This window comes from Suncus etruscus, chromosome 10 (assembly GCF_024139225.1).
Source record: "Suncus etruscus isolate mSunEtr1 chromosome 10, mSunEtr1.pri.cur, whole genome shotgun sequence".
Classification (NCBI taxonomy): domain Eukaryota; kingdom Metazoa; phylum Chordata; class Mammalia; order Eulipotyphla; family Soricidae; genus Suncus; species Suncus etruscus.
This window is the reverse complement of record NC_064857.1, coordinates 80,247,954-80,273,865: the sequence shown is the minus strand read 5'-3', so window position 1 is coordinate 80,273,865 and position 25,912 is coordinate 80,247,954. Positions and strand designations below refer to the sequence as shown.

The window sequence follows — 25,912 nt, the reverse complement described above, 5'->3', positions numbered from 1 at the left end:
AGCACTGCTCTACTGGCTCAAAAACGCATCACCAAGAGACCATGGGTGCAGATCAATAGCAGAGCACCGACCACGCTATCACCAAAAAGGTTCCATTTACAAGAGTTTAATAAATTTACATTATAGAACCACAACTAATGCAGCAAGCATTTCATAAACTTTTTTCTTGAAAAAATGTGTCTGAGACTAGAGTGATAAGCATAGTGAGAAGGGATTTTGCCTTGCATGTGGCTGACTGAAGTTCTATCCCCAGCATCCCATATGGTTTCCCAAGCCTGCCAGGAGTAATAGTGTAGAGCCAGGAATAACCATCGAGTGTGGCCCAAACCAAAAAAAACAGCATGTCTTGAGGAGGAAGATGGGGTTGGGTTGCATTGGGTTGCACTGGTGAAGGGATATTCTTTTTTATGACTAAAACCCAACTATAAACATGTTTGTAATCTTGGTGCTTAAATAAAGATATTACTTTACAGAAAAAAAATGCATGTCTTATACTGCAATAAATATGAGAAAGAAGCAGGTAGATGTGGGAAGGTATCAGGGTCAGTCTGTTCATAAACACACATTGGAACTTTTGGGAGATAGATAAGGTGAGGCTTAAACAGGCTGTTGTCTCACACACACACACACACTGTACTCACACATGGATTACAGTCATACAGCCTGTAGTTCGAGACTGTATTCACACCAGATAACAGTCACACATGTTGTATTCATGTCAAGACTATCATAATCCCATGGAGAGTCTGTATGCACACAGAGATTATTCTCACACAGAATTCTCACACACTGTTCATACACACAGAAATATTTACACATAGCCTACTTACACACAGCCTATAGTTCTTTTCACACAGAGAGCCTGCATTCACACTAAGAGACTACAGTCACTCCGAGACTGTATTAACACAGAGACTGTAGTCATAAAGACATATCCACGCACACAGGCTATAATTGAGAGATCATATTCAAATCCAGACTACACTGAACATACATAGACTGTCTCCCTAACATTTATACAAGGTACAGCAGTACAATCTTAATTTCTTTTTTTAGTAAAAGATAAGGATGCCTTATAGGTACACCATCCTATTCATTATCTGCACATTTCACTGCACTGAGGACTCACTGCTTCTACTACTTGATTGTAGCTGCACAGATTCAGTAGAATGTAATGTTAGCCATGAGGTGAGAATTTCTGTGATGAATCAGACAAAATTTTGGTACATCAAAGAAACAAAAAAACACATCTGACAGGGCTTACTTGCTACTCCAGATGCAAGTCCATAAAGCAGACCTCCCGAGTCCGACTGCTGAGGTAAGACGTGAGTGCCTGGAGGTGGCGGCTTTTCTTGTCTGATAAAGTTATACAGTAAGGTTTTCACAAGTTTGCTGGTATATGGAAGACTACATAAAGAGAAAAAAGAAAACCAAACTGTTATGAATGCCACTAATTCCACATAATGATAAACACAGGCTAGTTAGTCTAAAGCAGGGGTCTCAAACTCGCGGCCCGCAGGCTGTTTGTGGCCCTCCGTACAACATTTTGTGGCCCTGCCCTAGAGGAATCTTTTTTGTTTTGTTTTGTTTTGTTTTAGCTGTTTGGGTCACATCCCCCAATGTTCAAGGCTTACTACCGACTTTGCACTCAAGGATCACGACTTTGCCTCCTGCGGCCCCCAGGTGAGTTTGAGACCGCTGGAAAGATACAAAGGGCTAACGCAACTGAAAGTCATCTCACCATCATTGAGAAGTAGTGAAAACCATGAAGTTTGAGACCAGGCTTGAGGCTAGATTCTTGTTTTCCTCTTACTAGGCCATAAAGTTACTGGATAAATTACTTGACCTTAACAATCAGTGCTGGTAGGGCCATAGCAGGAGAAAAGACCCAGTGTTAGTGGAATGTTATTTCATCCACAAAAACAATATGGTGACCTGTCAAAAACTAACAAGTGAGCTTCCCAGCAATTTCATTCCTTGGCTTCTCCTGACTCCAAGGGCCCAAAGCACTACAAAAAAAGATACTGCACTCCTTTAGTTCACTGTTAACAATAACCAAGATATGGAAACAACCCAGGTGTTAAAGAGTAGATGAGTGGGAACTGCAGTGGCTGTAAGAGGAAATCAAGCAACTGAAAGTGATACTGATGGACCTCGAGGGTGTTGAGTTGAATGAAATCAGTCAGAGAGAAGGCCAAAGACAAAATAACTTCTGTCATGAGTAGAACATATGGAAATCCAGTGAGAGAATAACAAATGGTCAGTAGTACCAGCCCGGCAGCTGGCAGAACTGACTCTGCAAGGGTGTAGGGTGGACTGTGGGATGTGACCCCCGATGGGGGACCCCCGACCCTCGGGGGGTGTGAGAATGAGGATCACGAAGTAATTCGTGGGTCACGAGCGGGATCCGACCTGAAATGGAGGAAAGAGGCTGAGAAAGAAACGAACTCAAGTCAAACGGGTCTGATCAAGAGCTAAGGTTTATTGAAAGGGGGCTAGCTTTTATAGTTAAGCAAAATACGGAAGTAACAGTCAGTACTTTTCCATGGTGTCTATAGAAAAGTAGGGGGGTCGTACAGGACAGACTTTCCAGTTTTACAGCATACCCTTAGATCATACAGACATTCTTTCACAATGGTAGCTTAACAGGATGTGATCTATATCTTATCAACTCAGAAGGTTTATTGGAGCATCTTGTGGCTATTGCTAACTGAACTATGTGGCTGTTCTTTCCTTTAGGCCCATGGGGGAAATGCCACAGTACAGCCTGTCAGGTGTGCAGGCCTTTGGTTTCTCAGGCATCAGAGACTCCATTTGCTCTTAAGTCTTATGCCTTCCAACAGTGGGAGAGGGTTCTATCGACACTAGTGGAGGGACAGGAATGTGCTGCTGGAAGGCTGAATACTTGAAACTCCTATATATTAACAGTATTGTAAATCATAGTGCCCCAATAAGAACTGGGAAATAATAATATTAGGAAATTGTAGCAATCCATATTAATGGCTTAGTTTTCAATGCTTTTGCTTTTTTTTTTTTCCTTGTTTTTTTTTTTTTTTTTTTTTTTTTGCTTTAGTTTTCTAACCTTTTCTTGGGGGTGGGGTATGTTTGGTTTAGTTGCTTGCTTAATAATACTACTACTATTAAAAAAAAGGGCACTTCAACTCTTGAGTTAGGTATCTGAAAATACAAATTCTGTGTTGGCCGTGTGCAAGGCAAACACCTTACCGATGTGTTATCACTCTGGCCCCAGATCTTACTTTCTTAGTGTCACTATTTTAAGTGATGGAATGAGAGGAAAGGGAAAGAATAAGTCAGAGCTTTTTTTTTCTTTTCTTTTCTTTTCTTTTTTTTTTTTTTGGTTTTTCGAGCCACACCCGTTTGATGCTCAGGGGTTACTCCTGGCTACGTGCTCAGAAATTGCCCCTTGCTTGGGGGACCATATGGGACGCCGGGGGATCGAACCGTGGTCCTTTCCTTGGCTAGCGCTTGCAAGACAGACACCTTACCTCTAGCACCACCTCGACAGCCCCAGAGATTTTTTTCTTTTGTATTTTAAAGTGTGTACTGGATGGAAAGGTAAAAAGGGATGCCCAAGAATTGGTGGTAAATCAATTCTGCAATCAAGATAAAAACTGAGTAGGTTCTGAAGCTAAAGCTCAGGTATTTCCTTGTTAACAATTCAAATAAATTTCAAGAGCCCTCTGGATTCTTTGGAAGTGCCACAGGTATAATCAAGGATTCAAGAAAGATGTGAAAAAGACAAAAGTCCCTGAGAACTGGAATCAGGGCTCATTTATTTGTATTTATTTTAAGGGACAGGGTTGTAATTCTGTACTCAGTTGTATCTGTGAGGAATTGGATTTGATCCCCAGTATATATATTTAAAAAAAAAGATCTGACCTAAAGTTCTATGCACCAGTGAATACAACTATACATGTAAACGTCATATATGTCTATTCCCATACCTACCCATAAGATTTTAAGCTTCTGTTTAGAAGCACAGCCCACATTTCTCTGGGACATGGTTAGAACACAGTAAGTGCCTGTTGACTAAATGAAAAGCAAGAACAACCAAGAAGAGAAATGACTGTTGCCATATTAAAAATGACCAGGCAATATTAGGTCAGTTTCAACAGGACTGGTGAGACATAACTAAATGAACCAATATGGCTTGCTGGCTGTGTAGACACATGTCTCCCAAAGCAAATGACAAAAGCCTGGGGGTGCTGGAGCAATCCAGTGGGCACCAGTGGCCTCAGCTGCAACTGCAGAGGCACTCAGTTCACCCAAGGAAAGCAGATGCCAAGAGAGCTATTGAGTAACTTTCTCTTCTGAAAAGAGGGAGACAGACCAAATAAACCTGGAAGCCTCTGGTGAGACAGGGTGATGGAGAAGAAAAAGATGACTTCAAAGTTGGGCCTGTAAGAACCACAAACAGGTTGGCCAGGGGTGAAGTGGGGGAGGAACAGCCGACAGTTCCAAGCAGGAAGCAGAATCTGGCTCATCCATCCAGGCTGTACCGGGCCACACTAGCAGGAGAAGCAGGGGAGTGGTAGTGGAAAGATGGGGCAATACTGGGTCAATAGCAAGGCATGAAAAAATGACTGGAAATGCACAAATGTATAGCCCCTAACAGGGCACCTACCATTGGCCTCGCATCAGATACTTGTGGCTGGTGCTGTGCCTCAGGACTTCTTTGTGGAAGAGCTGGCAGGAGAGGAAGACCACTAGCGTGGACACGGCTTCCACTGAAATATCATAGGTGATGTCTCTGCAAAAAAGAACGATGATCATTTGAGAAGACTCAGAGATTACTATTTCTTTTGTTTGTTTGTTTGTTTTGTTTTTGTTTTTTGTGGGTTTTGGGTCACACCCGGCAGTGCTCAGGGGTTATTCCTGGCTCCAGGCTCAGAAATTGCTCCTGACAGGCACGGGGGACCATATGGGGTGCCGGGATTCGAACCGATGACTTCCTGCATGAAGAGCAAACGCCTTACCTCCATGCTATCTCTCTGGCCCCAGAGATTACTATTTCTTAAGTAAAAATTGCATTTATAAACTCAAATACTCGACACATTTGAGCATTTTAAAAAAATATCTTGAATATAAAGATGAAGTTCAAGAAAACCATGAAAGCCTTGCCCAGCAATTAGCTCTTGTGCTTGAGTCTGGGGACCCACCCCACCCCAAGCCCCATCAGTGTCCTGTTTACCAGCTTTCATCTCCTGCTAGTGCACTGTTCATGGTCACCCCTACTATAAATATTATACAGCTATAATGCAGACACAGATGGCCAATTAGAATGCAGACACAGACCAAAGCAGAGTTGTGGTGTAGGGAAAGAGACAGGGCCATTGATCTCCATCTGTGATGCCAGGGAAACACACACATAGCACAAGCCCCACCTGCTGTGCATCATCTCACTGGTCCCTGAAGCCTGTTGCCTTATGAAAGACAATCGTGTCCTAAAAGATTAGCACCATTTTTATTGGGGTGGGGGGGGCATTCCTGACAGTACTCAGGGCTTACTCCTGGCTCTCTGCTCAGGAATTACTTGAGGGGTGATCCATATGTGGAGTCAGGGATCAAACTCGGGTTGGCCATGTGCTAGGTAAATACCCTACCCACCGTACTATAGCTCTGGCTCAGATTGGTACCTTTTAGAAATCTTAAATAAAATTAGAAAGATAAAAAAAAAAAAGAAAGTCTGACCTGCACAGGAAGCTACACAGAAATAAAGGCATCAGGGCGAGAGCAAAAGCACAGCTGGTAGGGCATTTGCCTTGCACATGTTCAATGCCTGGCATCACATATGGGTCCCAAGCCTTCCAGGAGTAATTTCTTGAATATCCAGAAGTATCCTGAGTGCCGCCAATGTGGCCCAAAAATCATCATCATCATCATCATCATCATCATCATAAATAAAGGCATCAAGAAATCTTCAGTTAATGTAAACTGTTTAAACACACTTATCATAGAGAACAGCAAGCAGTACATTAGATCAGAAAAGCAGAAGCCTGGGACCTGAGAAATAGCACAGTGGTGTTTGCCTTGCAAGCAACCGATCCAAGACTTAAGGTGGTTGGTTTGAATCCTGGTGTCCCATATGGTCCCCTGTGCCTGCCAGGAGCTATTTCTGAGCAAATAGCCAGGAGTAACCCCTGAGCACTGCCGGGTGTGCCCCTCCCCCCCCCCCCCGGCCAAAAAAAATGAAAGAAAAGCAGAAGCCTGGGAATACAGTTAAAAATTTTTTCTTTAAAAAAAGAGTAAGGAGCTGGGACCTGGAGAGATAGCACAGCGGTGTTTACCTTGCAAGCAGCCGATTCAGGACCAAAGGTGGTTGGTTAGAATCCCAGTGTCCCATATGGTCCCCTGTGCCTGCCAGGAGCTATTTCTGAGCAGACAGCCAGGAGTCACCCCTGAGCATCGCTGGGTGTGGCCCAAAAACAAAAACAAAAACAAAAAGAGTAAGGAGCTAAGGAGAGAATTCAAAGACCCAGACTGGATATCATGTCATGTGGTTCCCAGAACACCACCAAGAGTCATTCCCTGAGCCTAAAGTAGCCCAAGTACTAACCAGAGAGGCCCCCAAACAGACCAAAAAGGTATTAAAAAAAAAATTCTATTTTTTTAAAAAAAGAGCAAGAGTTCTGAAAGAATATAAAAGTATTTTTATAAAAGTAAAATATTCATTATAGGGCCAAAGAAAAGTACTTAAGACCCACTTAAAAGAAAGTGCCTTAAAGATGACTTAATTCTTCTAGATCTAGGAAAACGTTTTCTACCATAAGTTTTAAGAAACGGTTGCTGATAAGAGACTTATCTTTAAAAGATATGCGCAGAGCTATGACTCTGGGTAGAGCTGATGACATGTGCACACATGCGTGTGTGTTTGTGCATGCCCACGCCTGGGTTTCAATTCCAGGTATAACATGGTTCCCCGAACACCATTAAGAGAGAATCCCAAGAACCAAGCCAGGAATAGCCCACAGAAGCATTGGATATTTCCAGAAAGGAAGGAGAAAAGAGGGGCCGGGAAGGCGGCCCAGAGGTAAGGTGTCTGCCTATCCCCCGGCGTCCCATATGGTCCCCCCAAGCCAGGGGTGATTTCTGAGCGCATAGCTAGGAGTAACCCCTGAGCGTCAAATGGGTGTGGCCCAAAAACCAAAAATAAAAAACCAAAACAAAACAAAAAAAAAGGAAGGAGAAAAGGGCACCAAAAAATAATACAGGGGTTAAGGCTTGCATTGTATGTGGCCAACTCAAGTTCAATCCAGAGCAATATCCATCCCAGCTGCAAGCCCGGCAGAGAGCATGGAACAGGCGCCCAGTACTGCATGTTCAAAATAAAACCAAATAAGGGCCCGGAGAGATAGCACAGCGGCGTTTGCCTTGCAAGCAGCCGATCCAGGACCAAAGGTGGTTGGTTCGAATCCCGGTGTCCCATATGGTCCCCCGTGCCTGCCAGGAGCTATTTCTGAGCAGACAGCCAGGAGTAACCCCTGAGCACCGCCGGGTGTGGCCCAAAAAACAAAACAAAAAAAACAAAAAAAAAACCAAATAAGTGCTTTCCTGAAAAGCCCCATCTTATGAATATTAAGTATATTAGGTTCAGTTTTACAATTGTATCTTATTTATTGAAGACAAAGCTGGTATTTCATATCATGTAAAGTTCATTAATGATATTTGGGTGCAAGGAGCTCAAAAGATTTTGCATCCTGCTAATCATTTATTCACATGACCTTGGCTTGATTGTTGGTTAGGCTTTTCCTAGGCTTAAAGCTAAATCCTAAAGAACTAGACAGGATAAGCCTGCAATCTAGAGAGGAGGAGAGCACCAATGCAGACTTGTCACACCTCCAATACATGTTCAGTTATTGCATTGACAACAATCAACTACAATAGTTTTCAATTTAGTATCTTATTCTATGTCCCAGGTTAAAAACAACAACAACAACAACTTTAGAAGTCAAAGAGCTAGTACATAAATTAGGGTACTCTTCCATGCCTTACATGTAGCAGTGCTCCATGTGACAGTTGGTACCATGTCACTCACCAGTATCACCAAGTGTAGCTCTAGAGGCCCCTGAGTTCTTCTGGGTGTGGTCATGGAGACTCCAGAACTCCTAGGGTAGCCTGGCCCACCAGTCCAACTGGCCAATAATCACTAGGAGTGGTCCTAGATCTACTGAGCACCTCTTGGGAGTCCCAATACCCCCCCAAAAAACTGTTTTAACAATCAGATATCATCTTGGGGCCAGAGAGATAGCATGGAGATAGGGCGTTTGCCTCGCATGCAGAAAGACGGTGGTTCAAATCCCGGCATCCCATATGGACCCCCGAGCCTGCCTGGAGCAATTTCTGAGCGTAGAGCCAAGAGTAACCCCTGATCGCTGCCGGGTGTGACCAAAAAAACAAAAAAAAAAAAAAGAGATATCATCTCACACCACTGAAAGTGGTGCACATCGAAAAGAACAGAAACAACCAGTACTAGCATGGATATGTACACGATTATACCTATATAGGTATATAGAACCAACAGTTGTTCTCCTTCAAAATTAATTGGGTCAAAGGAAACAAAATTCACAGTGGGAGAATAAGAACAGTGTTAAGCCTGGGATTGTCCTCTTCTGAAACAACATCTTATAAAACTAAATGTCAAGATGATTAAAACTGTAAATGAAGTTTGAAGGAGGGAGGCAAGGAAAGCTTAGAGCACATTAAGAACGACTCACCATTTCAAGCTGAGAAATCCATTCCCCCCAAAACTTTAAAGGGAACAAAATAATCTCTCCTCTGTGTTTTCATTGACCCATATATTAAAATTCTATCCATCTAAATTCAAATTGTATTTAATTTAACACACCAATCAATATAATATATTTGTAAAGAACAGGTTCTAAACTGTGCCTCCAAGGGCATTCTGCTCCATATTGGAAGTGCATCTATCCACAGATAGATAAAGGACCAGCCTTTACGGAGTTTACTGTGGCTTAAAGAGAACTCAGTAATTACTCCAAAAAGAGCCCATAGAGAACAAGAACAGCAGGAGGATTTACAGGAGACTCTGTCACTGCGTGTCAGAATAAAGTTTCTCTAAAAGATTGGCATTAAGGGATCAGAGCAATGGTACAGCGGAAGGGCTTCTGCCTTGCAAGTGGTCAACCCATGTTCAATCCCTGACACCCTATGTCCAAAGCTTGCCAGGAATAATCCCTGAGCAAAGTCAGAAGTAAGCCCTGAAAACCAACAGATATGTCTCTCTCTCCTCTCTCTCTCTCTATCTCTCTATGTGTCTCTCTCTATCTCTCTCTCCCTGTCTCTCTCTCTCTCTCTCTCTCTCTCTCTCTCTCTCTCTCTCTCTCTCTCTCTCTCTCTCTCACACACACACACACACACTCAAAACAAAGTGACAATGACTTATAGCCCTGCCATGTCTTTCTTACTAGAATACATGTGATTCACTAGGAACTCTCAGTTTTCAGTTGCTGTGTGTGCCCCCATATCTGATAGACAATAGCACTCACTAGATAAGAAGACAGGAATCACAAGGGGCCTTTATTACCCTAGTTTTCACTGGAAAAGACTGACCAGAACTTAATGAATAGATTCATCAGCACAGCATGTGAGTCAGATAAAAAACGAGGATAGGGGCTGGCGAGGTGGCGCTATAAGTAAGGTGTCTGCCTTGCAAGCACTAGCCAAGGAAAGATCGTGACCGCAGTTCGATTCCCCGGTGTCCCATATGGTCCCCCCAAGCCAGGGGCAATTTCTGAGCGCTTAGCCAGGAGTAACCCCTGAGCATCAAATGGGTGTGGCCTGAAAAAAAAAAAAAAACGAGGATAAAATAAAGGGGTGAGGAGACAGCTTACCAAGGTAAGCACATACTCTGCCTACAGGAAGCCTAGATTAAACCTCAAAACCATATGAACACCTTCCCACCAAGCACTGCCAGGAGCAACTCCTGGGCAATGAGCTGAAAACAATCCCAAAGCACCACCAGATGGGTATCTGCAAACACAAACCAGGAAATAAAAGAGAGTCAGAGAAATAATACAGAGAGTAAGGCTCTTGTCTTATATGCAGCCTGAGAGCAAACTCTGAGCACAAAGCCAGGAATAGACCCCCAAGCACCACCAGGGAAATATATAATATATATGCATACACCTAAGTATATAAACCATACATACATGCTGTTGTAAAAGTAATTTCCTATACAGAAGGACACTTGTGACTGACTTAGCATAGACCCTTTATTTTGCTGGCCAGCATCCTTTTTGTTTTGTTTTGTTTGTTTTTGGGCCACACCCGGCAGTGCTCAGGGGTTACTCCTGGCTATCTGCTCAGAAAGAGCTCCTGGCAGGCACGGGGGACCATATGGGACACCGGGATTCGAACCAACCACCTTAGGTCCTGGATCGGCTGCTTGCAAGGCAAACACTGCTGTGCTATCTCTCCGGCCCCTGGACAGCATCCTTTTCCCTATGTTCTGGAGAAAGAAGTCTGTCCACCTAGAACCTCCTTTTCCTACTCACATATATGCTCGTGATGGGACTTGCCTCTGCCTCCTGATTAACTAATAGCTATAGTTCAGACAACAAAAATACCCCAGTCAAAAGTGTTCCCAGCACTTCCAGCAGAATCATCAGCAGTATATGGTACTGACTTCCAAGAACCAGATTGCCCAGGACTAAAGGAGGCATTCAGCACGGCCACAGAAGGTTAGGCCCATGGAAATGAGCCACTGAGAGGATGAGTGCAATACTGACAAGAGGCTGACAAGAAGGAAAAAGGAGGGTGAGAATAAGGAGAAGGACCCCTCTAATGAAACCAAACACTGGTCTAGCCAGGCCCTGAAAACATTCACTCTTGACATTTCTAAGCACTTAAGAAAACAAAAAGTACAAGAAGGGGGTGGAGAAGAAGAAAGATGGGGGACAGTGGTGGTGGGAAGGTTGCACTGGTGAAGGGGGGTATTCTTTTTATGACTAAAACCGAACTATAATCATGTATGTAATCATGGTGTTTAAAGAAAAAAAGAGGGGCCGGAGAGATAGCATGGAGGTAAGGCGTTTGCCTTTCATGCAGAAGGTCATCGGTTCGAATCCCGGCGTCCCATATGGTCCCCCGTGCCTGCCAGGAGCAATTTCTGAGCATGAAGCCAGGAGTAACCCCTGAGCACTGCCGGGTGTGACCCAAAAACCACAAAAAAAAAAAAAAAAAAAAAGTGGGGCAGAGTAATGGCATAGTGGGTAAGGCATTTGCTTTGCATATGACCAACCTGGGTTCAATCCCTGGCATCCCATATGGTCCTCCGATCCTGTCAGGAGTAATTGCTGAGCACAGAAATATAAGTAACCCCTGTGGGGCCAGAGAGATAGCACAGCAGTAAGGTGTTTGCCTTGCATGCAGAAGGATGATGGCTCGAATTCCAGCATCCCAGATGGTCCCTTGAGCCTGCCAGAAACGATTTCTGAACATAGAGCCAGGAGTAGCCTCTGAGCGCTGCTGGGTGTGACCCAAAAACCAAAAAAAAAAAAAAAAAAAAAAAGTAACCCCTGAACACTGCCAGGTAGGACCCAAAACCAGGAAGGAAAAAAAAAAAAGGAGAAAACAAAAAATCCTTTGGTTTATGTTTGATTGTTTGATTCATTTCAATCGTCAGTAATTGAGGGGAGGAAGGCTGATACACTCCAGCATACAGGAAATGGGAAAACTCTAAGGAGGGTCAAAGCAAGGCCATAGGGCCTAGACACTGAGATGCCAAGCACCTGAAAGGCAAAATGCAGAGGAATATTCCAACTTGGTGGGAGGGGATAGATATTTCTCTTGGGGGAATACCCAGTAGTGCCCAGCGCTTACTCCTGGTTTTGTGCTCAGAGATCACTCCTAGCAGACAAGGGGAACCATATGGGCTTCTGGGGATCAAACCCAGGTCAGCCCCTTGCAAGGCAAGTGCCCACTTTACTATCTCTCTGACCCCTACAACTTGTATGTCTATCTATGTCTAATCTCACCATTAAACATTCAGAGAAATAATACAGCTGGTACAGTACTTTCTTTGAACAAGGCCAATCCACTTTTGATCCCTGGCACCCCATATATTCCTCTGAGCCCTAACAGAAATGATCTCCGGACACCACAAAGTGTGACTCAGCCCCCCAAAACTTCAAACAAAAACATTTTCTTTGAGGAAATATATTTTAAAATGTATATTGCTGTTACTGGAATGCTTATAATTGTCAACAAACAATGAGACAGACTTCTCTTTGGCAGCACAAAGAAAAAGCTAGGGAATGGCTGAACTAATCAACAGAGAATATCAATGACACAGATCTAGTGTTTACAAATATAAGAGCCACATAAAGAGCATTTATGATTGCAGGTCTTAGAGGAAAGGTACATTAAGTGCTAGTGCATCAAACATAAAGAATAGTATGAGTACACATAACACACAGGAAAGTACAGGCTCAATAATCATCAAACTACTTTCACAGGATCATCTTCCCAGTATCCTATCCACTAACACAACTCATAAGCATAGCTGCTATGAAAAGACTCAATAGAATTAACCCAAGAAAGAGGCCAGAGAGATAGCATGGAGGTAAGGTGTTTGCCTTGCAAGTAGAAGGACGGTGGTTCAAACCCCGGCATCCCATAATATAGTCTCCCGAGCCTGCCAGGAAAGATTTCTGAGCATAGAGCCAGGAGTAATCCCTGATCGCTGCCGGGTGTGATCCAAAAGAAAAACAAAAACAAACAAACAAACAAAAGAATTAACTCAAGAAAAACTTATTATGGGACGGGAATGACAGCACAGTGAGTAGGGTGCTTGCCTTACATGCAGCCAAAAACCCAGGTTCAATCCCCGGCACCCCATATTGTTCCTTGAGTCCCACCAGAAGGGATCACGAAGTACAGATCCTGGAATGTTCCCTGAATATGGCCCATTCAAAACAGAAAAAAAATAGATACTTCATATGTTGGTCACCTGCAGGAGGCACTGAAGGGGCGCTGAATGGGAGGTTGAGGGAATATGGTGTCCAGTGTGGGGAGCTGCTGATTTTCTATTACTTAACTAACCCACACAATAACTGACAAGGGATTTAGCAGAAGTTGAACATCTTCCTGTGTTTTACTTCCATACAAAATTCCAACCATTTTAAGGACTAGCATGAAGTGGGCTCACAGTTCTCCATGAATGGTAACAGCTGAGAGTTGCTGTCCTATAGCCGGTGAGTTTCATGTCACCACACTGCTGCAGCTGCCATTACTGTAACACACAGCAGCACAATAAGGACTATGGGCTCTTTTTTTATATAAACTCTTGCCAACTGTGTAGAAAGCAACGTGTACTGACAAGAGTAAAGCAGAATCCAATGGAGGGTCAGAAGTGTGTGTGTGACACATCAAAGGAAGTTACAATAAAATCCAGCAAATGCCGCACATACAAAAAATATACGCGCTTTTTTATTAGGAACACAAAGGGAACAGCAAACAACATTGCCTGGAGCAAAGGGGGACAATTTGACCAAGATGGTGACATTTCATAAGTAAGAAGGTAGAAAGCAAGGCATTAAGGCCAAGAAACTTAAAGATACATGGTCACAAAAAAAGGATCTGAATTTTTTTTTAAGAAAGGCCAAAATTCAATAATAAACAGACAGAAGTTGAGAGGAAGATAGACAAGGCAGAAGAAAAGAGATTGGTTTAGATGAGAATTTAGGGGAGTGTGGCAGAGTGAGAGATAGTACAGCAGGTAGGGTGCTTGCCTTGTACATGACCAATCCAGATTCAATCCCCAGCATCCCATATGGTCCCTTGATCTTGCCAGGAATGATTCCTGAGTGAAGAGCCAAGAGTAAGCCTGAACACAGCAAGGTATGGTACAAAATCAGTCTAACAAAAAATATAAAAACTAAAAGCTTAAGAGGGTCACAGTAAACTGAGAAAAATGCTTAGCCAAATCTAGAAAATGGAAAGTCCGTGAAATAAATGGTCTGGTTTGGAGATTTTGAGGGCTCACCAAAACTATTACAAGAGGACTGAAAAGAGCAATTGAACTCAACTAATATTTAACCGTGTAAAATTAATGGTATTCAATGACAGACTGGATGCTTAAAGAGAACTGGAAAGCCCATGACTGATCCAATACTAAGATTTGTAGGAGAGAAAGTACAGTAGACCCCAGTTTGATCCCTAGTACCACATCATGCCCAAATATAACCAGGCACCATTTCTGAGCACAAAACTTGGAATAGCTAGAATAAACCCTATGCAAAATATGCCAAATATGGCCTAAAAACCAACACCAAAAATTGAAGAAAAAAACAGGAGAAAGACTAAAATTTCTAGATTTTAAACTAGAATGGTGAAATCATCAACCCAAATCAACAATACAGGACATGGGAAATCCTCTGAAGAGTAAATGATCACTACCCATGGATTTTCCATTTGCAACCTCATTAAATCATTAACTTTGCTGAGGGGCAGAGGGGTTAATACCTGGCAGTGTTCAAAGCTTATTCCTGGCTCTGCAATAAGGGATCATTCCTGGTGGGATTCAAGGAACTAGATGAAATGCCAGGGATCAAACCCTTAGTACTATCAGTACTACTCTGTCCTATCAGCTTTTATTTGTAACTCCAAAACCAATCTCCACCACACTTTTTGCAAGCTGAAAAGGGCTACATGATAATTGTTTAACTTACCCCCCCAAAAAAAAATTCAAGGTAAACCTTCATGACAACATGCTAATGACTGAATTCACAGACCAATAAAGTACACAGATAAAGGTGACAAAGTTTAAAACTGGCATTTTCTAGTGAACTTGGGGGAAAAGAGGTAACTTCAGAGCAGAGCATTACCTAAAACTAACTACCCAGATGTGAGGGTAAGGGACTTCCTGAAAATAACCTGAGAGTAGGCAGAGGGCAGTTGCAGGGAAGAGTTTCATTAAAACTAGAACAGGGCTAGGGATGTGGAGAGTGGCGTGAACATCTGCCTGGCAGGCTTGAGCCCCGAGTTTAGCCCCAGTACCACAGACCCTCCTCATTCCCCAGGACCAACAGATAAAGATCTGATGACCCTAAGCTGCACTGTACAAATGTAACCATGAACCGATCATTCTTCTTTTTTTTTTTTTTTTTTTTTTTTTGGTTTTTGGGTCACACCCAGCAGCGCTCAGGGGTTACTCCTGGCTCGGGGGACCATATGGGATGCCGGGATTCAAACCACTGTCCTTCTGCATGCAAGGCAAATGCTATCTCTCCATGCTATTTCTCTGGCCCTGAACCGATCATTCTTGAAGCTCAGTAAATATAGATGTGGAGGTCATTATTTTCTCTATATTTCTATATATAAAATATTCCTCATGTTTACAAATATACCCTAATTTGACCATATAGGTTTTGCTGTTGTTTTGGTTTGGATTTGGGGTTATACTTGTTGGTGCTCAGAGGACCCTATGGGATACCAGGGATCGAATCAGGGTTGGCCAAGTGCTAGGCAAGTGCCCTACCTGCGGCACATTCTCTCAGGCCCAATGATTTGATCACTTGTGAAGTGACTATAGAACAGTGTTTAGCAAAGATGACTTCTCACTTCCTAAACTCCTATTTCATGGCAAATGGTAGATATCTAACAAAGAGTATTTGGAATAAAGAATCCATTTAAAATTCTCTAAATTTCTTTTTTTTTTTTCTTTTTTTTTTTTTTTTTGGTTTTTGGGCCACACCCGTTTGACGCTCAGGGGTTACTCCTGGCTATGTGCTCAGAAATCGCCCCTGGCTTGGGGGGACCATATGGGACGCCGGGGGATCGAACCGCGGTCCGTTCCTTGGTAGAGCTTACAAGGCAGACACCTTATCTCTAGCGCCACCTTCCCGGCCCCTGAATCCATTTAAAATTCTGTATTTAACAAATCTAATTTGCTGAAGTAACCTACTTTGAGAAGTTAGGTATGTTTCCTTAATTTTCATGCTGCTACTACTAACAAATCATTGCAAAGATAGTGGCTTGTAATAGCACAGATCTATCATTATAGAAACTGCTATAGCTGCAATATCAAGATATCCTGAGGTTCCAAATCAAGGTGTCAGCAACTGCATTCTGTTCTGGAGACTGGGCAGGGGGACCTATTTCCTGCTCATTTAAGTTGTGCGTAGGATCGAATCTTTGGTGAATGCAAACCCACTTCCCATTTTCTTGCAGGCTGTGAAGTGTGGACATTTGCTGGTTTCTAGAAAATACCTCAGGGGCCGGAATGATAGCACAGTGGTAGGGCCCTTGCCTTGCATGCAGCCGACCCAGGAAGAACCCAAGTTTGATCCCCAGCATCGAATATGGTCCTCTGAGCCAGGAGCGATTGCTGAGCACATAGCCAGGAGTAACCCCTCAAAACTATCTGCTCAATTCTTCTGACTGTTCTTCTACTTTAAGGATTCACTGGACCAGAGAGAGTACAGGAGTTAAGACATTGGCCTTGCATGCAGCCAACCTGGTTTGATCTCCAATACCACATGATCTTCTCAATCACTCCTGAGCACAGAGCCAAAAGTACCTGAGCAATGGCAGTTGTGGCCCCAATACAAAACAAACAAATGACTGCCATCAGATTGAGCCCAGAAACTAGGGTAATACATAACAATCTCCCCACCAAATGGCTCCAACTTCAATAACACCTACAAAATCCTTTGAAGTGTAGATTATACAGCCAAGGCTTCAAAGATTAGTGAACAAACATCCTTGTTTGTGCAGACCATTATTTTGTTTATTACCAACAGTCAGTAATAATGATTTTTAAGGGCTAAGCTAAACTAAATTAAAAAAATAAAAAAAGCCAACAAGAAGATATTACTTATAATTCTATTGATCTCCCAAGATTTGTATGTAGGGTGGAAGGAGGGTGTGAGTATTACATTCAAATAAACAGATTAAAATGGGCTCCGACAAGTGGGTTAGTTCAGAGATAACAATTTCATTGTACATAGAGGGAAGCACAATTCCCAAGGACAGCAACAGTGTACACCCCAGAGAAATGGCAAGGACTGGACCTTCTGTTTTTGTGATCTTCACAAAGATGTCAAGGACCCAATCTCTAATATTCTTTGTATAAGAAAAGTGCTTCGAGCAGGAAAACATTTAAAGACAGAGAATGACAACCTGTCATGGTGGCATGATCGCTGAAGGAGTCCAGAGCTCCCGAGGCCCTCTCAGACTTCAGTCTCCCTCTTCGCTCCCTCACCCTCTGCAGGTCTAGTTAGGGTTCCTGCTCACATGCAGACCTTAGAAACATCATCCAGCAGCAATGGGACTTTCAGTCTCCCTCTTCGCTCCCTCACCCTCTGCAGGTCTAGTTAGGGTTCCTGCTCAGACGCAGACTTTAGAAACATCATCCAGCAGCAATGGGACTTTCTCCCTTAGACTTCCCGAGTTTTCAATGAAAACAACCACCTCACCAGGAGCCCAGATTCTTGACTAAAATACTGCATGGCCTTCCTTCCCCTATAGCCCACACTGCACTTACTGCATTCTAACCTTCTATTTTATTGTCTGTACCCCACAGTGTACCCCAGAACCTGCACCTTATCCACTAGGATATAAGCGCGGGGACTGCTCACAAGCGCCCCCTATAGGCTTGGCCCTCCCCTCAACTACATTCACAGACCTGTTTGGAAATTAACTTTCCTCCAGGCTTAGTAACATAAAAAAATCTCCATCCCATTTGCGGACAAATTTCACACAGGGGGGGGGGGGAAACCTCTGAGAGTCCCATCTACAAATACTATTTTGTGACTCAGTTTTAGGCATAAAAATTCATTGGACTCCTGGGGCCACTATAGTAGAACTAATAGCAACAGCGAAAATAATTACTCAACACATCTCAATGTAATTGACTTTCTATCCTAAACGGCATTGAAGATTACTAGTGTTTTTACAAACTCAGTTTCAAAATTAAGAAATTGAAATTTGAAGTATTCCCATGGGTGGGCAACATAAGGGAGGAGACCTCTGAAATAGCCACTTAACATGTATGCTTTTATGGGGGGTGGGAGGGAGGTTCGGTTTTGGCCATGCCAGGCGGTGCTGAGAGGTTATTTCTGGCTCTGCACTCAGAAATCACTCCTGACAGGCTCGTGGGACCATACTGGATGCCAGGGATGGCATGCAAGGCAAAAGCCCTTCCCGAGGTGCTTTCACTCCGACATCAACACCTATGTTTTAAAGATACTCATTACTGCTTCTAGTGACTGTTTTCTCTGCCACATCTCCTGAGAATGCATGATGGTGCTGTTCTCCACTCTATTCATCACCCAAAATGGCCTGGCTGACTCTGGAGCATCTTTCCAGATTCTAGACTCACTCCACCTCTCAGGGAAACTCTTCCTTCACTCACCGAGCAGGTTAATAGTGGTTCTATATTCTGACTATCACTACTATATTCCTTTCTATAATCTATACTCATACAGAAAAAGACAGTACACAAATTTTTCCAGTTGAAACTTAGCGGTCTGAGAATTGGAAAAGTTCTTCTGGGTTTCCATGTCCAAGAATCAATCATGAGCTCTTGAGGTCAGAGTGACATAATATAATGGGTAGGGCATTTGCCTCGCAAGCAATTCACCAGGTTCTATCTCCAGTGTCCCATATGCCACAAGTGATCCCTGAGTACAGAGCACTGTTGAGTATGACCCAAAAACAAAACAAAACAAAAAAACAAAAATGGGAAGATTCGCCCTACTACAACCACCATTCTGCTCTATTTAGGCCTTTAATGAATTAGACCTCCCTCTCTCTCTTTTTCTCTTTCTCTCTCTCTTCTCTCTCTCTCTCTCTCTCTCTCTATCACACACACACACACACACACACACACACACACACACACATTGATCTTTCTTAAGGCTGTAGATTTGATACTAACCTCTTCCAAAAACAGCCTCCCAGACACACCCAGAAATAATGGAATGATGTTCTGCCTATGGGCATCTCTCAACCCAATTTAGCTAACATACAAAATAAACCAAACTTGCCAATCAAAGATGTACATTACTCTTCTTAATACAGAGCTCAGAATCTCATGAAAAGTATTTGAAGTATGTAAGCACTATTTGTTTGGATTTTGAATTTTGGTCCAAACCAGGTGGTTCTGCACTCAGAAACTACTACTGACAGGCTAAGGGACTCTATGGGATGCCAGGGATTGAACCCAGGTTGAGTGAGTACAAGGCAAGCACCTTCCTTACTACGCTATCACTGTGACCCCAACATGTAAGCCCTATTTGAAAGGCTTTACACTGAGAAATTCTCTTCCTTCCTAAGAAGCAATAGCATTCTAACACTCAGAGACACCTTGTCTGTAATAGCCATTAAAAGCAAATACACATTTTAGTACCAAAAGTTTTACTCAATATAAAACATAGTAGCAGATCGTTGGCTATTCTTGATCATTTCCAAAACAGAAAACTAAAATTTTAATATAAAAAAGCTTGTAACAAAAAGAAAAGTTTATAACCGTAAGTCACAGACTGAGTAAGACATTCCATATGTCAGCATGCCACTTACATAAATCAAAAGATTTAGGAAAACAAATAGGATTAACCCCCCCAACGAGCATCTCTGAGATCAGAGGGCTAGAGCAAGGTGACTTAATGTGCAAGAGGTGGAGGTTCATTCCTGGCACAGTGGGGTCCTTGGAGAACCACTGGGAGTGGCCCAAAACCAAATCAAAATTAAATTGTTAATCATTTTATTCTTTAGACTAGCCAAAATTAAAGTCTTATCTATACAGAATTTCACTCACTTTTTTTTTTTTTTGGTTGGGGGCCATACCCAGTATCACTCACTTACTTCCAGCTCTGCGCTCAGAAATCCAGGAATAAAGTTATTTTATAAACAACTTGATTAAAAACTGCACAACAAAGATTAAAGTGCCTGATTTTTTTTTTAGCAATATGGCACTTGTGTGAAAAGTGATCCAAAAAAAAAAAAAAATAGAGAAGTCCCACGAGTGTTCAAACTGAACTCTTAGTGACTTAACTCTGACAAGGGCAAAACAAAAATATTAGATAGCTCTGACCCGAAGAGCCACTGACCCCAAGACAGAAAACCCGGAAAGCTGCTGAGTTCTCAGTAAAACACAGGCGACTGACTTCACATCCCTCTTGTGGATCTCAGAGGGTCTCGAAGTTCTTCCTTGTAACTAAGTACATTGGCAAGGTAAGTCTCCTGTGTCATTTCTTGCTGTAGGCGATGTTAGAGTTCTGTGCAAACACAATGTTTAATATATTAATTGGGCCCCACTTCGGTGCCAAAGTACGGGGAGAAGAGCCAGCCAGGCCTGTACTTGAAAGGAACCAAAGTTGTACCATGCTGAGTGTGGCGGTTTTTAAAGGATGAAAACTCTTTTAAGCCCACAGATCATTCTTGTTTTAATGTCCTTGTACCATCATCAGAAGAGTTTCATTACACAATTGCCAAAACAAAGTCAACTTTAAAAAGCTAAAATGTTGCTTTGGCTGCCATATTATCCCCAGAACTTTCCACCATCTGGTCTGGAAATGTCCTAGAACAAACTACTACTGAAGCAAGTTATTAATTTCTTGGGGTGGGGGGGGGGGGCAGAAGTACACCCCTGCCCTGCCCTGCCCTGTGCTGCATGGAACACTTGGAAAAAGACAAAAGCCTTTGGCGAAAGGGTGTTAGTGTTGGCTGCGGATAGCATCAGCAAAGAGAGAGGGAAAAACATCCTCCTTTCCCTAATGGATAAGAAACCTGACAGTACTGTAAACGGAACTTAAGCTTAACAAAAACAACTGACAAGTTCAAAGGAGTAAGAGCAAAACTTAGAAATAACGGTGCCATAAAAATTCTACAAGTGAAAGTGAGGAAAAACATTCAAAAAGCAGTACAGTGCAGTAATAGTACAGATAACGCCAAGAGTGGCCTGACTCATTTTGAAAATAAACACGATCAAAGACCTGATGTTAGTCTGGGCAATGGATGAGGAAGTACCTGGAGGCCCAGAGACCAGAAAACCTGTATTCTAGACTTGGAACTGTGTCATTCCTTACCTATTGGTCACCTTACCCATAAACTTCGTCCTAAATTAAAAGTAAAGATATGCACCCACATAATCAAAAATCCATTCCACTTTTTTTTTTTACAGTTTCCCAAAGAACTAACACTATATATGTCACAGGGCATGAAACTAAAATCTGTCTTCTTGAAACATACCTTCTTGAAAAGTTAAGATGAAGTACTCTATTGAAGAACTTTCAACAATCTCCTAAAAGGTGAACGTTAGGATACATAAGGTGGGGCAGGACTCTGTACTTCCAGAAGTCTCTCCCGAAGACCACCCCTTATTGTCAGTCGAGTGAGCTAGAGTTGGTCCTTTTCCACAGATCCTCAAAGTCCTGGACACATCCATAATTTTAATACTGGCTTCCCAGAATGAATGCATTAAACAGATGTGGAATTATCATAAAAGCCACATAAACTCAACCAACATAGCTAACAACAGAAAGCTCAAATAGCAACAAACAGCTTAGTAAACCTTCAGATCATGGCATAAGGACCCATTGCAAGATATGACTACCTTCACAAGTTTTTTTTAATGAAAAATTTTTTTTTGGTTTTTGGGTCACACCTGGCAGCGCTCAAGGGTTATTCCTGGCTCTACGCTCAGAAATCGCTCCTGGCAGGCTCAGGGGACCATATGGGATGCCGGGATTTGAACCACCGACCTCATGAAAGGCAAACACCTTACCTCCATGCTATCTCTCCGGCCCCTAATAAGAATATTTTTAATAATTCTATTACCATTTAGTTGTACCAAGCAATATTAAGTAAATTATACCTACCTGCCACTGGGCAGGCTTTGGGGAGGTTAGGAAACTGTTGACAAAGGGTGGAAAGAATGTTTCACTAGTGGTAAGATTGGTGTTGAAATATTTAATGCTATAAATAACTGTATTCTGAGCAACTGTATAAACCACAGTGTCTAAAATAAAGAAATTGGGGCCGGAGAGATAGCATGGAGGTAAGGCGTTTGCCTTGCATGCAGAAGGTCATTGGTTCGAATCCCGGCATCCCATATGGTCCCCTGAGCCTGCCAGGAGCGATTTCTGAGTATGGAGCCAGAAGTAACCCCTGAGCACTGCCGGGTGTGACCCAAAAAACAAAAATAAAATAAAATAAATTTAATTTTAAAAAAATATGGGGTACAGGATTATACAGTGGCAGGGCACTTTCCTTGCAAGCAATATACCAGGGTTTGATCCTTGTACCCCATATGGTCCCTTGAGTCTGCCAGGAGTGATCCCTGAGTGCTGAGCCAAGAGTAAGCTCTGAAAAACAGAAGGTGTCACCCAAACTAAAAAATTTAAGAACAAAGAATTAAAAAACTTAATATTAATACATATACAATGAAGTGATATATCAAACTGATTACTTGCATTTGTTTATTTTTTTTCAGGCCACACCCATTTGATGCTCAGGGGTTACTCCTGGCTACGCGCTCAGAAATTGCCCCTGGCTTGGGGGGACTATATGGGACACCGGGGAATCGAACCGTGGTCTTTCCTTGGCTAGCGCTTGCAAGGCAGACACTTTACCTCTAGCGCCACCTCGCCGGCCCCTGATTACTTGCATTTGTAAAGTACAATTATGTCAAACTGAAAATGTCATATTCATAAAACAAGGAATCAAGGAATAACCAAACAAAGTGCTCAGGTATTAGAAACAAGTGCTAAATCTTCATCGAAAGTTAGAAATGGATTTCCATAGACAAAGATGTTCACCTATACTTGCAATGAGAAGATACATAAGAATACAATATGATTCCTATTTTAAAGTTACAAAAAAATTAGAATATAAATATTAACAAGACTCTATTAAACCTCTTTGGTGATTTTATAGTCACTTTAAAAGACTTTGTTTTTAACTTAATTTTAGGCAACATGATTTATAATATTGATAATGGCAAGGTTCATGATAAAACAAGGAGCCTCTTATTTTACCAACTACATCAATATTTTTTAAGTTGGGGGAGCCTCTCAAGCAGGCTCAGGTACCAGGGAAACACTGCCAGGGTCAAGTGACCTTGGTGGTTGTGTGGACCTTGAGAGTCACACCCACAATGCTAAGAGGAGCTATTGTGTGGTTCTGAGGACTGAGTCATATCTAATTCATACTTCTTAATCCATGTTATGTCTCTCCAGCCTCCAACTACATTATATCTTTACCAAAATGTGTTTATTTTTGTAGCTATTGTTGTAGTGGATGCTGTCCATGGTGCTGAGGGCCTTTGCACTCAGCAGAGCTGGAAGATTCTAACTGAGGTATAGAATGTGCCAAAAACTGAACCCTGGAGGTGGAGGGGGTCATGGAGATAGTCTAATGGGCATGATGCTTGTCTTGTACAGAATGACCACGGATAGATCTCCAACGCCATAAATGGTCCCTTGAGCACTGTCAGGACTCCTGACACAGAGACACCACTGAGGGTGGTCAAACACGTCCCCCAGCATATTTGGGGAAATTTTTCTTGGGGAAATTTTGGGTTTCATGTGCCTAGAAACTGACCCCAAGGTAAGGCATGTGATCTAATGCTTTCCCACTACCCACCCACAGTCTGTTTGGAGGGAGAAGTTGTAGGGGAACACAAAGAAAGGCAGGGAACAAAAGGGAAATCTCTGCAGCTTCTGCTCAGTTTTACTGCGATTCTAAAACTGTTCTTAATGGGGCCGGGCGGTGGCGCTAGAGGTAAGGTGCCTGCCTTGCCTGTGCTAGCCTTGGATGGACAGCGGTTCGATCCCCCGGTTTCCCATATGTCCCCCAAGCCAGGAGAGACTTCTGAGTGCATAGCCAGGAGTAACCCCGGAGCGTCACCGGGTGTGGCCCAAAAACCAAATAAATAAATAAATAAATAAATAAATAAATAAATAAATAAATAAATAAATAAATAAATAAAACTGTTCTTAAAGTATATAGCAAGGTAGGGGCCGGGAAGGTGGCGCTAGAGGTAAGGTGTCTGCCTTGCAAGTGCTAGCCAAGGAAGGACCGCGGTTCGATCCCCCGGCGTCCCATATGGTCCCCCAAGCCAGGGGCGATTTCTGAGCGCATAGCCAGGAGTAACCCCTGAGCATCAAATGGGTGTGGCCCAAAAACCAAAAAAAAAAAAAAATTATATACAGAGAGAGAGAGAGCAAAGTAGCAACAAAGGCTAAAGGCAACAAATGAGAGCACTGAGCCACACAGTTGAGTTGGAGTGGGTGAAAATTAAGGGGTTTGGGGGTGCATGGAGGAAGAAGGTGGGTACACTGGTGATAGGTGATAGGCTGGAATTATGTAAATGAGAAATTACCATTGTAAATGTACATTGTATTGCAAATGTCAAAATCTCATATAACTATTTAAATGACATATGACAGTGGTAGAGGGTTTGGGCCACCTTGGTGGCAGTGGGGGCCAATAAATTTATACACCAAAAGCATAAGCATAGGGAGCGGTGGCACTAGCAGTAAGGACAGACTGCGGTTCAATCCCCTGGCACCCCATATAGTCCCCCAAGCGAGAAGCGATTTCTGAGCGCATAGCCAGGAGTAACCCCTGAGTGTCACTGGTGTGGCCCCAAAAAGAAAAAAAAAGCATAAACATAAAGTACAACAATTAAGGTCCTTGTCTTGCAAGCAGCTGCCTGGGTTTGAAACCCAGCATCCCATATGGTCCCTTAATCACCTCCAGGAGTGCAGAACCAGGAGTAACCCCTGAGCATTGCTGGGTATGGCAAAAAAGCAAGCCAATAATAACAACAACAAAAGGATACAGTAAACCATTTTACCTCAATTATAAATTTTAAGTACTCTATTTTGTTTGTTTGCTTGTTTGGGGGCTGTACCCTGAGGTGCTCAGAACTCTGGTTCTGTTCTCAAAAATCACTCCTGGCAAGTGTGGGGGACCATAAAAGATGCGGGCTTCAATTTTAAATGATTCTATTTTTAAAAATGTAGTATATATAATTTTAAAAAATGTAGTACAAACTGAGTTGCCACATTTCACTGATTGTCACTAATTGTCACAGATCCTTTTTGTCAAAAAAAAAATTGGGAGCAGGACTGGAGCAAGTGTAGAGAGAGTATAGAATATAGAGCATTTATCTTGCATGCAGCCAACCTGGATCTATCCCCAGCATCCCATAATGTCCCAACAATACCAGGAGCAATTCTTGGATGCTGAGCCAGGAGTATCCCCCGAGTACCAGTAGGTATGGTCAAAATATAAACAATCAAAAACTGGGGGAGGAGGTGAGGAGGTATAACCATTATTTGAATTTTTTTTGTTTTGTTTTGTTTTTGGGTCACACCTGACAGCGCTCAGGGGTTACTCCTGGCTTCACGCTCAGAAATCACTCCTGGCAGGCTCGGGGGACCACATGGGATGCCAGGATTTGAACCAATGACATTCTACATGAAAGGCAAACACCTTACCTTCATGCTGTCTCTCCGGCCCCCATTATTTGAATCTTTTTTAGTGTGTGTTAATTATTATTTATAAAATAGGGTGCAGTGTTGGAGCAATAGTATAGCATATAGGAGGCTTACCTTGCACATATTTAATTAACTTGCACCCAAGCTTGATCCCTGGCACCCCAAATGGTCTCTCAAATCCTGCCAGGAATGATCCCTGAGCACCACTAAGTGTGGCCTCACCAAAAAAAAGGGGAGGGGGCGGAGAGATAGCACAGTTATAAGGCATTTGCCTTAGACGCAGGATGGTGGTTCAAATCCCGGCATCCCATATGGTCTGAGCCTGCCAGGAGCGATTTCTGAGCATAGAGTCAAGAGTAACCCCTGAATTCTGCCGGGTATGACCCAAAAAACAAAAACAAATAAATCAGGGCGCAATAACT

At 42.7% G+C, this 25,912-nt stretch overlaps 1 protein-coding gene across 2 annotated transcripts in view; it reads right to left on the bottom strand.

Annotated features, from left to right (window-relative positions):
- Positions 1-25,912, bottom strand: part of DYM (dymeclin) — a 340,760-nt gene that overhangs the window by 246,586 nt on the left and 68,262 nt on the right. For both annotated transcript variants that reach the window (XM_049781531.1, XM_049781532.1), the window contains exons 7-8: positions 4,646-4,771; positions 1,265-1,407 (exon numbers count right to left, since the gene is read on the bottom strand). In XM_049781531.1, coding sequence (XP_049637488.1) covers positions 1,265-1,407; positions 4,646-4,771 — 269 coding nt within the window. The remainder of the gene's footprint in view (positions 1-1,264; positions 1,408-4,645; positions 4,772-25,912) is intronic.